General features: G+C 29.3%; 2 protein-coding genes across 4 annotated transcripts in view; one reads left to right on the top strand and one right to left on the bottom strand.

Moving 5' to 3' along the window:
* LOC139513630 (integrator complex subunit 13-like) overlaps positions 1-16,307 on the bottom strand; it is a 72,102-nt gene that overhangs the window by 23,937 nt on the left and 31,858 nt on the right. The window lies entirely within an intron of this gene.
* Positions 3,010-16,307, top strand: part of LOC139513637 (FMRFamide-activated amiloride-sensitive sodium channel-like) — a 30,162-nt gene continuing 16,864 nt past the window's right edge. Inside the window, exon 1 of one of the 3 annotated variants that reach the window (XM_071302311.1) lies at positions 3,010-3,160. In XM_071302311.1, coding sequence (XP_071158412.1) covers positions 3,093-3,160 — 68 coding nt within the window. In that variant the 5' untranslated portion in view covers positions 3,010-3,092. Of the gene's footprint in view, positions 3,161-8,196; positions 8,313-13,551; positions 13,666-16,307 lie in introns of those variants that run through there. The other 2 variants (XM_071302329.1, XM_071302319.1) reach the window with 2 other exon arrangements.

Raw genomic sequence — 16,307 nt, forward strand, 5'->3', positions numbered from 1 at the left:
TATAAAAACTAGACAATGAAGTTATATACATGAATTTCAAAATATCTGATAAAACTAAAAAGAAGCAATGCAACAACTAAAATAAATCTTCAGAGATATAACTTATAATCTTGTTATATCATCATTCCTGTAATTTCTATTTGTTTCATGACAATTTTGATTAGAAGGTTGAGTTTTCACATTCCCTATTCAACAAACCATATTAGGATAATTTTTATCATTGAATGAGAAATATTTCTACTTTTGAGTGATTGCTTGATAGCTAAGCAGCTGTAATCAAGATATTAGTGTCAATACTAATTCAAATGGGATTCATTTTATCTTTTTTTTAAATTGACTTGAAAAATAATTTGCTTGTTGAAGGAAAGAAAACTAGAGGATAGTGAAAGAAGTCATCACAGAGGGCTTTGTTTGGGTTAACAAGTATACTTTAATGGATTATTCGATTTGAACATAGCTTATATCAATGAAAGGCAGAAATGATGCACCACTATAATTCCAACCCTAACCTGCAATGGGTTTTAAAGCCAAAAAATGTTTGTACATATAAATGCACATCGATGGGTTAAATTTGAACTCTGTTTTTATTCATGACTTTTTATGTATTATTACAATGTTTCTTCCTCAATGACTTACCAGATACACCTTGTTTCACCGATGATATCGGATATGTTCCTTACATCGTAACTACAATCCCCTTCCCTTTTAACGAATGTGACCTACTGAATTAGACTTTTTATGTATTATTACAATGTTTCTTCCTCAATGACTTACCAGATACACCTTGTTTCACCGATGATATCGGATATTTCCTTACATCATAACTACAATCCCCTTCCCTTTTAACGAATGTGACCTACTGAATTAGACTATTCACAGGATTTGTAATAACATAAGCAACAAGACGGGTGCCACATCTGGAGCAGGAACTGCTTCCCCTTCAGGAGCACCTGAGATCACCCCCAGTTTTTGGTAGGGTTAGTCTTTAGTTTTCTATGTTGTGTCTTCTGTACTTTTATTTGTCTTTTTTATTTTTAGCCATGGCGTTGTCACTTTATTTCTATCTATGATTTTTTTCATTTTCAAAGGGCATAACTCTTAAAAAGTTAAAGTGACGCAACAAAAATTCAAACTTGATCTGTCTTTTGTGTATAAGTAATAAAACAGTTGGTTGAGGCAAACTAAAGTTAGAGAATTGAAACAACTTTGGGACGTATGGTACGACGTATGGATGTATATACGGACAAGGGTATATATAAAACTTAATGCCCCCTTCGCTATGGCGGGGGCATAAAAAATATGACATCTATGATATTACTCATGCAAAACTTAAAACTTTTTACTTTTGGCTGTAATATTGTTCTATTGTCACGTTTTTTAAAACGCATAGATTACCTTAGCCGTATTTGGCACAACTTTTTGGAATTTTGGATCCTCAATGCTCTCCAACTTTGTACTTGTTTGGCTTTATAAATATTTTGATATGAGCGTCACTGATGAGTCGTATGAAGACGAAACGCACGTCTGGCGTACTAAATTATAATCCTGGTACCTTTGATAACTATTTTTAAAAATTATACAAATCAATCTCATATCAAGATTGGTTGTCAAGAACAAAAGGATTATTATCAATTAAAAACATCATCAATTTTGTAGCTGTATAAAACATCAATGGTAACTAACAGTCTTTCCTCCAAGTCTGTAATTCTTTCGTAATTCTGTACAAAAATACCTAATGTATGCCTGATAAAAACCAATTTACAATGTCACTTAGTTCTTTCTCCTTATCAATGTACTTTATGTCACTTTCAGTAGTATGGAACTAATATAGTCTTCTTGATAATACGATAATGCAGATTTCTTAAGTATTCCATAAATAGTCATGTTTACAATTTATAAAATAAACTGTTTATTTGAATCAAAGTGAATTTTGGGAATACTTCATTGAGGCAGCAACTCATTGACACAAAAAAAAAAAAAAAAAACAGAAATACTGTATTGCGTGTTATTATCGAGGTTGTAAAATTTCGCGATTTTCATTGAATAAGTTGTACGAAATAATTTGGCTGTTATTATTTTGGCGGATTCAAAATTTTTATCAATACCTTTGCATGTACACTGTTAATTTGGCAGAATTTATTTTGGCGATCTTTTTCTATCTGTGAAAAATAAGCGAAAATTAGTACGCCTGAAAATAACCCGCTTTATGGTATACATGTCAATCTCTTAATAATCAGGGAAGCATATTGCATTGAAGCAAAATGAAACCAATCAGAAAGGTCAACTAACCAGCCACTGTTACTGTAAGAAGATTTTTGCATAACAGCAAAAAAATGCAAAACTTATGAACTTTTAAAAATTGGTCAAGATATAACTGATGGTTCTTCTTGAATACAATTATTTCAACCTTTAACTCTTTCCAATTTTCTAAATAGTTATTGCTGTTATAGAACTGATGCTTAACTTCTTTTGTGATGGGATATGTTTTTTCTTACATTAGGTTATACATCCTTTCACTAATGTCCTTCTAAATGTCTGTTTGTTGCACAATAAATAATATTAATGTTAAAGCATTCTTTATACTTTAGATTGGCCAAAATGACATTGATTTTTTAATCGAATCTGAATGAAATTTCATAATAGGTTCTTACAAATGACAGCTACAATATTTCAATTGACTACATTTCAAAAAACAGGAAATTAAATTAATAACATATTTTGAAACATAACAACATAATTGCATTATATCATCAACATTTTTAGAACTTAATTACCTAAAATTTTAATGAATTATCTTTTTAATTGGTTCCTTATTTTGAAATGCAGTTTGTTGTCGTTAATCTTCATTAACTCATAGATATAGTTATTAATTATGGTTTTCCTGTGTTTTCTAAAACGTAAATAGAAATCCAACAAAATACTTCTATGGTATTTTGTCTCTGCACTGGTGAAGAGTTGTCTCATTTATTGGCAATCATACCAAATCTTCTAATTTTATAAAGGAGTTAAAAAGTTACTGTTAAAAATCCAAATTATAATTAACAAGAGTACATCTTAATCATGGAACTATCTTATTCACATCTGGAATTAAAATGAGAGTACATAGTTCATGTAGATCTTCAGAAGGTTCCAATAAAAAGAGAAAACTACCAAAGTACCAGTAAGTATCAATTTTCTCACTATCATTTAAAAAACTATATTTGTTCCTTCCTTCATTCATTCATTTATTCTTTCTTTCTTTCAAAACTTTTATCTTAACAAGATCTTCCTTCCTTCTATCATTTTAAATAAATGAAATCAATACTAAAGAATTGAACGGTTAACTTTTAGTACGAGACATATATCTATTATGTACACTAGTCTGATAATAAAATGTTCAGTGGCAAATATTTCATTATTTTCTTACTGTGAATCTGATGGTCGAGCCATGTGAATTGATAACAATTTTATTTCCAAAATTTACTTTCTTAACTGATGATATACACATTAAGCAAAACTTATGTTGAAAAAAGTCTGTGAAGTTCTTTGTCATGTTGAATAGTTTATTCTGTTTATCATGGACTATTTTTTATTTTTTTTTTCCAATTTTGGTTTTATTTATGTATGATGGTTTTGCTAAATTTTGCTTGAACCTTTTGATCCTAGTTTGTTTCATTTAAGATGTTGTTTGGATGCTCTATTGTTTTTAGTCACATCTTAACAGATCCTCAAATTTAGATGCGATTTTAACTGTCTGTTACTAAATAAAAAAAACAATTTCAGTAATGGATATATTTTGTAGTGTGAGATCCAGTTTTTAACAGAAGGGCAAGAAAATAATAAAAAGTTGCATCAGAATTATATATATATAAATATATATATATAAGTTCAAAACTAGAGATGTGATCTAGGGATCACAGATGCTCCTGAGCAGCAACTGTCAGAGTTCATAATTTTTTTTCCAACAATCAAGTACCATAACTCTGTAATGGTTAATTACAGTGAAAACAATGAAAATCAAACTTCATCTGTCTTTAGTAGTCCAAAACATTCCATTGAAATTTCAATCAATTTCAAAAAGCATTGCAGTTATTTATTTATTTGCAAACTGAAAGGTACTGAAAGAATCTGCATTGTGCCTATAAAACAATAATTTTTCAGTTTCTATCACAGTTTTTAAAGATATTAACATAAAAGGTTCAAATATTTCAGTAATCATATTTATAAAATTGCTCCTGACTTGAAGACAACTGCTTTGCATTGTAATAATATGCAATGATTTACTGAAATATATTAAAGTAGGAAATTTCTAGCTTCAGGTATTGATATAACTTTGAAATGTTTTTGTATTCTCACACCAACCAAAGTTATTGACGTTTTACCTGGCTTGAGGACATTGACAGGATAAAAACAGAAAACCAGTCAATAAACAGTAACACCTTGAAAGAGCTCAAGGGAGACAGGATGTTTAAGTACATCTGTTACCCACAAACATTTGATACTCTTGTGATTGTATATTCCAAGAATAACAACTGTCTAGGTTTGCCATTCTGAGGAAAATTGCATCATTACTTCCTTAATCATTCAAAATTTCAAAATAGACAATAAGGATGAACAATCAAGGAGAATTTGTTTAAAATTATCAAATTATTTTAACTACAAAGAGAGGCCCAATTATTTCACAGGGATAGTCAAGCTCATAAGTCCAAAAACAAATAGGTACTTGTTTCAAGACAAGATCATAAAGCTTGAAAAACTTGTACATCAAATTATACAGTCATTTAACTTGCCTAAATGGCCAATTCATTATATAATCACTGCTGGTCACCATCATCTAAGTCAATCTCAATCCGGCCTGAAATTCATTGAGATCTCTTTATTTCTTTTTTATTTTCATTAAAAAAAAAACTGACAAAAAAAAAAAAAAAAAAAAAAGCAAAAATTTCTAATGTTTTGCTTTGTGTCATGTTTTTTTTTAATCTATAAGTGATACATCTATAAATCTGGAAAATAAAAAAATAAAAATATTATGTTTATCCAATAATATAGCATCCATCTTTCATAATAAACTGAGTTTTACTGTGCTTATTGCTGTGTGTTTGATTTTTATATACATTGATTATAATTATTATGGGGAGGGTTTAGATCTTAAAAACATGTTTAACTCACAGCATTTTGCGCCTGTCCTAAGCCTCAGGCCTTTTTTGGTCTTGTAAGATTTTTAATTTTAGTTTCTTTTAATATATATTTCAAAGTTTAGTACGTCCATTATCACTGAACTAATTCACATTTTTGTTTAGGGGCCAGCTACAGCATGCCTCCGGGTGTGTGATTTCTTGCTGTAATGAAGATCTATTGGTGGTCTTTGTCTGTTTTCCGTTCTTTGATTAGGTTGTTGTCTCTTTGACACATTTCCCATTTCTATTTTCAATTTTATGCTTTATATAGTTATATGAAAACTTTCTATGATTGAGTAAGGACCTATTTTGTTTTGAACTTGATGATAAATATACTATACAATAACAAATATTTTCAAGTCAATTATTCTAAAGTATCCCATAACAGAATTAGATCATTAGCAAACAATACAGAATTTTAAATCCCTTTGGAACATCTTGGATGCTAACTATTATTCAATTCTTCATAAGAATCTATTTAAAAGAAATAAGAAAGCGAAAAATTCAATATTTCATCTCATGATACTGAAACCATCATTGATCATTTCTATGAGGTCAAATATTAGTTTTCACATGTGAGTTGTGAAATTAACACTTGTAGTATTCTGTCAATAATAGTTATAATGTCCCATGAACTAGTTTAATAAGGTCAAATATTACTCAATTTAGTATAGTTATCCATTTGTTTTACACTTATTATTTGTCTTTTCTTCCATTTTATAGTCATGGTAAATTTATATTTTGTCCCTTTGGATATAAATAAAAGACTGAGGTTATTGACCATATAGATACATTACTTAAGTAGGTTTTTCTATATTAAGGTGGTACCCAACACTTTCACTAAAATTAATTTGGCTCGTTTAATCTTCATAAAATTTTGACAAAGTGTATACTTTGACCCTTTTACAAAAATATAAAAATTTCAAAAATTTTGAACCAACCGTTTTATCAGAAAAATTACACTGGTTATATAGCAGTTTGAAAAACCCTTATTTTGATCATTAAGAAGCTTAACGACATTGAAACATTTAGATGATTTTACAGAGTTATCTCCCTGTAGTGTTAGGTACCACCTTAATTGGATTTTGAAAAGAACAGCAGATTCACCTGAGAAAAAAGTATATTCACTGCAGAAAAACGTCTCATGCTTTTAGTGTATAAATATCAGGTAAAATCATTTGATGAACAATTTAAGTTTTAATGAATAACTGTTATTAAAAACAATTTGCCTGAGTCGATTTATCAAATAAAACAATAATGGTCTTTTTGGGGGGTAAATATGTGGTTTAATCGACTATTCACTTTGGCCAATGCCCTTGCAGAAATAAATCCTGACAAAATTTTTAATCAGGATATCTCAAGATTATCCTGGGAAATCCTGAAAATATCCTGTAAAGCATTTAGCCCTTTTTTTTGTGAAAAAGTTGATGGGAGAATTTCAGGAAATGTCAGGACTTTCAAATCATGCAGCTTTAAACTTAAGGAGAGTTCTTAGTATATCTCAACACTTTCAAAAATAAATATAATATAAACCAGGATATATCAGGACTTTTCCTTCAACATTCATCCTACTTTCAGAAACTTTTCAATTTTTTTTTGAATGAAAACTAAACTAAATAAGAAAGAACAGCTTTGGGACTAAAATTAACTGTTGTTTGTTAAAATAAATATTTACATGAAGATAGTGTTTCAGCCAGGTTATGTGAAGGGTGATAGAATAGGGGGGATACTAAAATTATTTTGTCAAACATTTTTGAAATACACAAATTATTAATGACATAAAGTAAAGGTTATTGAATTAATAAAAAATATTAAACATATTTAGACAGTTAACTTATTTACACAGTTACTGTTGAACTTCCTGTTCTTGGAAGAGGGTGGTAAAGGGGGGTGCTTGCACGAAAACGTGAAATAAGACATAATTTCATGTTGAACGTGAAATAGTTTCTGTCATGAAAGTTGCACGAAAAATAAAGACTTTGATGTGAACCTTTTGTGACTGAGTCATTGTCTTTTTGTATATATATACTCTCTGCTTTAATTGATATTCCCGATTTAGTATACACATTTATGATATAAATGGTTTACGGCTATTAAAAAATTATTTCTTGACGATCCCTACTAAATGTTTGAATTTTATTTGCAAAATACCGAGCACGCAAAATAAGCATTTGAAAATCATGATGCACGTAAAATTAAACAAGTAGAACACGCTGAACGAGGCACCTGTCTTGCACGACTGAACAACAGATAAAAAAGTAAAAACACATTGAACGTCAAATAAAAAACGATGATCACGTTGCAATAAAATAACCCTTTACCACCCTCATGCAGGGGCGGATCCAGCCATTTCAAAAAGAGGGGTTCCTAACCCAGGACAAAGGGAGGTTCCAACTACATGTCCCCATTCAAATGCATTGATCAGCCAAAAAAAGGGGAGGGTCAGTGATTATCAGTTTTTGGAAAGTCCATAAAAACAGAAAATTACATTATTAAAAGGTGCTGCAGTAGTTGTATGATATATATCAATGAGACATAAACCTAACAATACAAAAGTCCAAAAAGACATCTACTGTTTATACAATCTGGTAAATTCTCAATGGGCCCAAAGCCTATTGACAATTATGAATAAACTCTACAGAAACATTGAAGATGGGCCATCAACAGTAGAAGAAAACATTTTTTTTAAAAAGAAAAAAAAAAGAACTACTGTATACACATACATTGTAAGTATCACAATGCTACCGGAAATTTTAATTTAGATTAATGTTATATTATAAGAAAGAGACTACTATTTAAGTCAATACATGTAATATGATTCATAAAACAGTTAGGGACCTTTTGAAAATTTGATAAATGTTAAAAAAAAAACATGTTTTCAATATACATGTACATGAATCACAAACCTACTTTTTACAAATCAATATGAAATATGTAAAATACAAACAATTTTAAGAAAATAGCATGAATTTGTTACTCATCTTGCAATTTGATACTACTAGCAGATCATTCAATATAAGCTCTGAGAGTGACATCTGGTGTGAAAACAGGATCCAACGCCATTTATCACGTTTAACAACTATTACTATTGTTTTGCCATGACTATGTAATATTGGAAAGTTATTTCCAGTTTTATAAATTGCTTCAAGAAGAATAGTAAGTAATTTCTTTGTGGAAAAACTCATTTGGATGAAAAATGACCGATTGTTGTTTAAATGTGTTTCAGATAACCGATTTTCTTTGCTGTAAACATGGTAAAAGTCCTTTTTCACAAGATTAAACAACAGGAAATCACAATTTATTTACACAATACAGATATATCAAGTTGTGGGAGGACATTGCAATTAACATTTAGAAATACATAACTATAAAGTACAATTCTTTTGGGGGATTAATTGTTTAAAACATTTTTTTTTTTAATTTGAATTTAAGAAATGTATGGTATTAAGGTGCTGTAAAAGAGACTAGTGGGCGATACCTAGGAATATTCAAGCTTATAAGTAAAAAAAAATAACTGTGATAGCAAAAAATGGAAAAGAACCAAAAGATAGACCACAGTCTAGAAAACATAACATAGAAAACTAAAGACCCCACCAAAACCAGGGGGTGATCTCAGTAATAAGACAGAGGCTCAGTAACTCACCAAAACCAGGGGGTGATCTCAGTAATGAGACAGAGGCTCAGTTACTCAACAACAGATTTGTTTTGTTCATGTTCATGTGCATGTTTTCTTTTTCTTTTTTTGCATTTTAAAATTTCAATCATTTTTTGAATTATTAATAATTAAAGCCTATGATAGAAATGTTTAAAGCAGCTTTCTTTTTTTTAATGGACCAAAACACATCTTTTGGGCATAGGTGCCTGATATTTTTCATGCATTTTGTTTAATTGCAAAATAAGCAAAAATAACTCCCACACCAAATTTTCAATGTGTTGATTCAAAGTCCATATTAGGAAGAGTAAATCTTTTAATGATAAATGGAGGAGTACTCCAACTAAAAGACAGACAAATAAAAGTTATATCATGATTAAAAGTCACCGTCCTGCTAGCTATGAAGAATTACTACATAAAAAACTCATTCCTTCATGAAAAATGTCAAGTTGTCTTTTTCCAATTAAATGATCTATATTTCATGTTTTTCTGTTCCAAGGAAATTATTTTCTGCTTTATGAAGGGAATAAACAGAATTTTATTTGACAAATGGATGGATATCTAAATATACTTATAAAAAGTCTTTTGTAATTTGTCTGATTCCAGATGGGGTTTAATAGCTTATATTATATAATATTGGATTATTTCTGGGAGACTTTTAGTCAGAGATATTGCAATAAAAGAACATCTTAACATTATGAACCAACACTGCTTTATATATATCTACTACATTCAATCATATTCAATTTTGCTAGAGGTTAATGGGGGGTGTCTGATGTTACGATATACAATCCAAATTTCCAATAACATTATTATATTGAAATATTCAATCAACTAAAATTCTGCTCTCTAGTGAGGTCAAGGATATTGAATCTTTTAGACTTAATTCTTTTGGTAAAGCAGAATGAAACACTTATCATAAGTTTGCATGGTTTTTTACAAACCAAAGCAACATCTTTTTCAGCAGATATAAGAAGATGTGGTATGAGTGCCAATGAGACAACTCTACATCCAAGTCACAATTTGTAAAAGTAAACAATGATAGGTCAAAACAAAGCCTTTAATTTCTTGTACTAATTACCAAATGCACCAAAATTCAATTTAAGTTGTACAGCAATTCCACACCTTTAAATTACTGTGATTATATTTGCCAAAAGTGGAAGTTTATATTTTTCTACATTTTTTGGCGAGAGGTTTATTATATTAACTTTCTCAATAATACTTAAAACAAAAATGTGTCCCAAGTAAACAGATGCCGCATCCGCACTATCATTTTCTATGTTCAGTGGACTGTAAAAATGGTGTAAAAACTCCAATTTGGCATTAAAATTAGAAATATCATATCATAGGGAACATAATTACTAATTTTCAAGTTGATTCAGGTCAACTTCATCAAAAACTACCTCGACCAATAACTGTAACCTGAAGCGGGAAAGACAGACGCACAAACCAGAAAACATAATGCCCATAAATTGGGGCATTATAAATGGGGCATAAAAATGATTGTTGCTTAAAAATCAAACTTGCTGAAGTCTGCAAAAATGTAATAGAACAGATGCTTTTTCCTACAAATTTGTCATAAATCCCTTTTTATAGACAGGAATATAGGAATGAACTTTATTGTTTGCTAATATTTTTCAGTGCTAGTTAATTGTTTTGTACCATTGGCATTGGGTTTTTTTTTCACAATTTGCTCCTAAATATCTCTGTTTACATGTTATTTGAATTTTAAGGAACTGAATCTAACCTTTTGTAAAGAAAAAAGTAAAAAGTTTCCATTTATTAAATTTTGCGACAAAGAATTTCTGTTTAAGGGAAGCAAATAAAATTTTATTTTTCTATAACAACAAAAATAATCTGCTGAAACTCAATTATAATACAAAAGGAACAAACCCACAGACACATTAACCAAGGAACTATCAAATACATGCACTTTAAAAAAAATAAAAAATTCTTATTTCTTTTTACTATAATTACAATATAAGCACATAAGAACCGAATGTGGTGGGCTGTTTTAATAGATCAAAAAAACTTTTCCATCCTTTATATTAAATGGAATAAACGATGCTTAGGGGGAAAATCGCCAGACAAAAATAAAATAAAATCATCAGTGAAAGAAAGGAAATTGTTTAACAAGCATTTTAATGTGAATTAATCTTAATGGGTGTTCCCGTGGCGACTATTGTAATCCATTGTATCAAAATCAAAACAAGCTTTTAAGGAAATTAAGTACATTTGGAAAAGTTTCTTTCAGACTATTTCTAATTTTAATTCCTCTTCCCTTATATATAATTGTGTTGTTATTTTCAAAATTATAAAGAAATTGAATTAGTTCATTTAAATAAGTGATAAACAAAAGGCTACATATCAGTGCAGTGCTTTACAGCTACAAGATGCAGAATTAGTAAAGAAATGTGCACTCAGGAAGGTTGTGTAAATTGTTTAGGTTACTAGGCTTTCATTGATCAATGGAACGTGGTTTATGTTTCTCATAACCTCATTTTAGAGACTGGGTTGGCGGTTATAATTTTACCAAATAAGATATATATTGTTGATGACATCAGAGATTATTTATAATCAATTTTCTTGCACATGGTCAGTTTGGTCAAGAATGTTCTATAAAATCTGTAACAAAAAAATGTTTGCACGTTTTAAATCATAGTTTAAATCAACTTATTTTCGTGAGTAGAATAATAACAACTATTGCGATTTTGTATCACTACCTTGGTTGCTCTATATATTTATACACCAAGATTTTTTTTAAAACACGAAAATAAATTGTGGTTTAAAGTAAACTGGAAAGGGCTAAATGCGAAATGAAGTGTCCACGAAAATAAGTTAGTTTACAATATTGCTAAGAATGGTTGTTATTTATAGACCATATTTATATTTTTTCAATGTTCAAGATATCTTTCATATAATTTTCTGGAAAGATATCTTAAATAATTCATTTCACATTTTTATATAATGATATCTAATTAATTATGTAAAATATCTTATAAATTATATAATAAGTTTTGAGGAGTATGTCAGATATGAAAAAAAAATCTTCAAGTAAGATATCGCAAAAAATATATGACTTTTCATAATCTTAAAAAGTTTATGGATTTAGTGGGTCTTTTTGATGGTGCGCTTTCTGGTTTGCTTATTGTTGTCATAGTCTTTCTGCAAATATTAGAAATATTAAATAATTACTACAATGCAGAGTTAGTGATGATTTTAAGGAAATTGCCTATGCTGTCAAAATTTGTTGAACTGCATCTCAGAATTTGAAAAATGATATTACAATGTTTAATTTATACTTCCAGATTTAAAACTAACAAATATCATAAATAATGATAAATTTGCTGAATTTGTATGCTATCCTCCCAATGCACAGGTGTTCCTTATCAGGAGTTGTCTTGGATATTTATGAGGCTTCAACACTTAATACATACTTTTGATTTCTAATATTTGATAAGCAGTATTCACAATGACAAAAATAAATGAATGTAATGCACATCAGGCATATCAATTGCAAATATTAGCCTCACTAATAATTAGTCAATATCCAGTTATTTTGTATATATAAATATCAACTCTCTAAAAAAATTCCAGAAGTAGCATAACCTATGGAAATTCTATCATGAATAAATTAACTGCCCATGCATGATTTGAACAAAAAATAAGTTTTGATATAATTTTCAATAATAATATGTTCTATATGCAACTCAATAAACAGAACTGCATTGTAGAGTGCATATATATACAAGGCAATTTTTACAATTTTCAAAATTGACCTATGGCCTTGATCTTAAAATTTGTCATATTTGATCTTAACCTTGTTATTATAAACAAAGGAGGCAGCATCAGCTTGTGACACTGCATTGGATTAGGAACACAAACCATGGCAATTTATAAAAAGCCAATTGGAACATAAGTGGTCATGAGATGTGTATTTAAATATATGTCATATAAGATCAATTAGTTCATTTTACTCAATCATTGATGTGCTTTTGCAAATTAGAAGTTTAATGCAAGTAATTTAGTAAGCAAATCATGAATAAGAGTGAGCTAGATTATTAACATACAGAGTCGACAATCTTTCAAAGGACATGCAATCCCTTTTGAAAGCTCACCATGAACAGTCACAAACATGCAATTTTTTCCAGTGCAAAAAAATCAATCAAGATCCACTGTTTCCTCATAAATTAGAAGCAACAACTGCTAAACTATTCTTGTCATTTTTTGCTGCACTTTTATGACAAAAAAACTGGCTAATGATATTTTTTCGTGATGCAATACCCATTAGCTTACAAAAACGTGTTTTCAGCATACGACAACTACACATACTATCGGCAATCACTTAGTAACAAGTAGCCATACCTAGATTCCTGCCATTTGTTTTAAGCATAACTATTCTTTGATCCAATAGCAGTAACATGAAATATGTTATAATAATGATAGGTCTATTTCCTAATTGACTAATGAAGACTGACACCATTTCACCAAAGAAACAATGATACTTGTAAAACAAACATGCAGACTATTCCATTCTTAATTACAAGGGGTATGCATGATATTAATTAATTCTTATATATAATTCCTTGCAAAATTCCAAATCATGAATAAATAAATAACATGACTTATCAATAACTTGATAAAGGTTCATTTTTTTTAAAGTTCCAAAATGGTTCATAGAAGAATCAAGGGGCGATTTTGACGTTAAGCACCCCAACATGTAGAATATTCCCCATATTTCATGGGAGTTTTGCTGTGAAAATAGATATGACAAATATAACTTTGGAATTTTTATATTGTGAATGAAATATCTGGAATAACTTTTTTTCAAGACAACTTAACATGGAGGAAAGTTGGGTATGTAAAACTTCTTTGAACTCTTTGAAAAAGGCAAATTATATATAAACAATAAGATTTAAAATTTCAAAAATTATATAATTTCAAAAAAGCATCTTTTTTTAAACAATCTGGTATGGTCACAGTGACCTATTTGTAATATAGAATAACATATCCTGTATATATTATATAAGTTAAGTAATTTGTGCCTTTATTAATTGAAAAGTAAATTAACAATAAGAGACATTATTAGAGTGACTGAATAAAAAGAGCAATTTTAGTTTCAACACAGTTTTTTTTTAAGACAGTTCATAAAATTAAAAATAAATTAATAAAGCTGACAAAATTAGTAAAATTGATACTGAATGATTTTTGTAAGTATCAATTGTTTTGATGCTGAGTGCAATGTCCTCTTCAGGATTTTTGAAATTTTTTTGTTGGTTTATATATATCGACCAGACTCATTATTCTCAAATTCTAAAGTCTTTAGTTTGACTCAAATTTTGGTGAAACCAAAGACTTACCATAACTGTAAACATTCAATCACAATACCCCATTAGAAATTTTTTACATGAAATTTTTGCTTTCTATAATACTATTCACTATTTCATCATGTATAATATATGTAAACATATGAAGATGTCCTAAGTTTAAATGGGGAATTAAATCTGATGCCTACATTGTTGGAACGAGAGTGCCATGCTCTCTGCATGTTTCAGAACCCAGTATGATACACAACTCTTTATTAATGGGTCTGTAGGTGGTCTAAATAGCAAGTAACAATTCTTAACCTATCAAACCTGAGCTCACATTTTTCAGTCACAGTTGAAAACTGGACATTGCTAAGGCAAACAGAAATCAACCAATTATTTTTATTTCTTGAGACATTAAGAATAACTTGGTTAATACTATTATACTTTTTCTCCTACATATCTACACAAATGTGATGGCAAAAGTGATGAAAAGAATTTGTTTTGGTATGTGTGTTGTGTAATGGGACACACACATGCTTACCATGAAAATGTACATGAATTTTTATGTGTTTTCTGTGCCAAACTTCTAAATGGTACAAGACTATTGTTAGTAGTGAACTAATACATGCTAGAGTTAGTAGAGTCAGCGAACCAGCATTTTGTAACTTCATAATGTTAAGAAAGGTCAGAAATCATCATCTCAAAACATAATAAATGATAAACTTATTGGGAAATTAGTGCCTGAACATTTTTAAAACTGGTAATCATCCTGTCTTTTTTTACAACATAATAACTATAATTTTTTCTTGAATCAGTATACTTTTTTATTGAAATTCAGGGTTTTTTTCACCTTCAAGTTGATTGATGGAAAACACAATCTTATAGTCTAGTTTAATGTGACAATACCATTTTCATCCAATAAAACATTACTTAAGCTCTAGTAACAACTTGATACAGTTGTGCAGTCACTTTAAAAGTTCTAAACTAAATTTTTCATTATCCAAAGTCCCAGATTTTATTCCATTTGCCCCCATGTAGTGTATATCAAATCTATTAAGTTTAGGTCAAAACAATCCAATTGTTTTATTTACTTGAAAGCTTAACTATTTTCACTGCATGGTTTTGTTTTTGACAATGGACTTTGAAAAGGCCCGGGGAAACAATACTTGTCATTAACTAATTAAACCAACTACATTTTATTGTGGGAGGGATTTAGATGTCTACTTTATCCATTATGTTGTAATATCATAGTCATAGTACTTAGTATACACAATGTTGGTCAGAAGATTATTAAACCTGTTAGACTTTACATCATGTCTTAAAATGGTGTGAATTTTTTTTTATCATTGAAAACAATTTGGATTTACACGTATCATTAAAAACCATTTGGCTATTTTCAGCTGCTAATGTTTTTGACCTTTGTATTCTGGATGTGAAATTATCTAGACATATTTTGAACCTTAATTGTCTTATTTCTTTTTAAAAAATGTGCTCCAGAAAGGCACACTTTTCACTTCAACTTTTACATTAAATATGGAAGGCCACCAAAGTTTTCAGCATATTACCCTGTATTCTCAACACTTCAAATGTTTATAAACAAGTTAAGTCTGAATGCTTCAACTTCAAAACAAAGAAACCACCTGTGTGTCAATGACCCTTGAAAAGTTACTGGAAATCATATTAAAGGAACTATATATCGTTTCATCTTGCATTTTTAACTCACAGCATTCTTGCAACTATTGGTGAAATAATTGTCAATTTGCTTTGTCTAACAACACTTTCCCTTGAAGGTTATTTGATTACCTTTTCATCAAATAGTAATTAACAAAAAGGTGTACAAATATTTATGTAAAAAAACTTTACCAATCCAAGCCTTCTAGCTCATTGTATTCTCTTTCATCTTTTACATACGTTCATGCAATATGCCTGTGTTGACTGCTAAAAAATTGTGTAACCAATTCATAGTTTAACATTTCAGTTTTTTAGAGCTTCTTTCATCTTTCTTTTTTCTTTTTCTTACATAAAACATTTACAATTATTGGAAGCAGTAAAACATAAGTAATTATGTAATGTAAAACATACATTTTAAAGACTAATATCAAAGACAGATTCAAGTAGAACACAAAAGGATGAAACTTTATCCTACTTCTCTTCTCTCTATGTCTTTCATAACATTTTATCCTCTTAATT

This window comes from Mytilus edulis, chromosome 1, assembly GCF_963676685.1.
Source record: "Mytilus edulis chromosome 1, xbMytEdul2.2, whole genome shotgun sequence".
Classification (NCBI taxonomy): domain Eukaryota; kingdom Metazoa; phylum Mollusca; class Bivalvia; order Mytilida; family Mytilidae; genus Mytilus; species Mytilus edulis.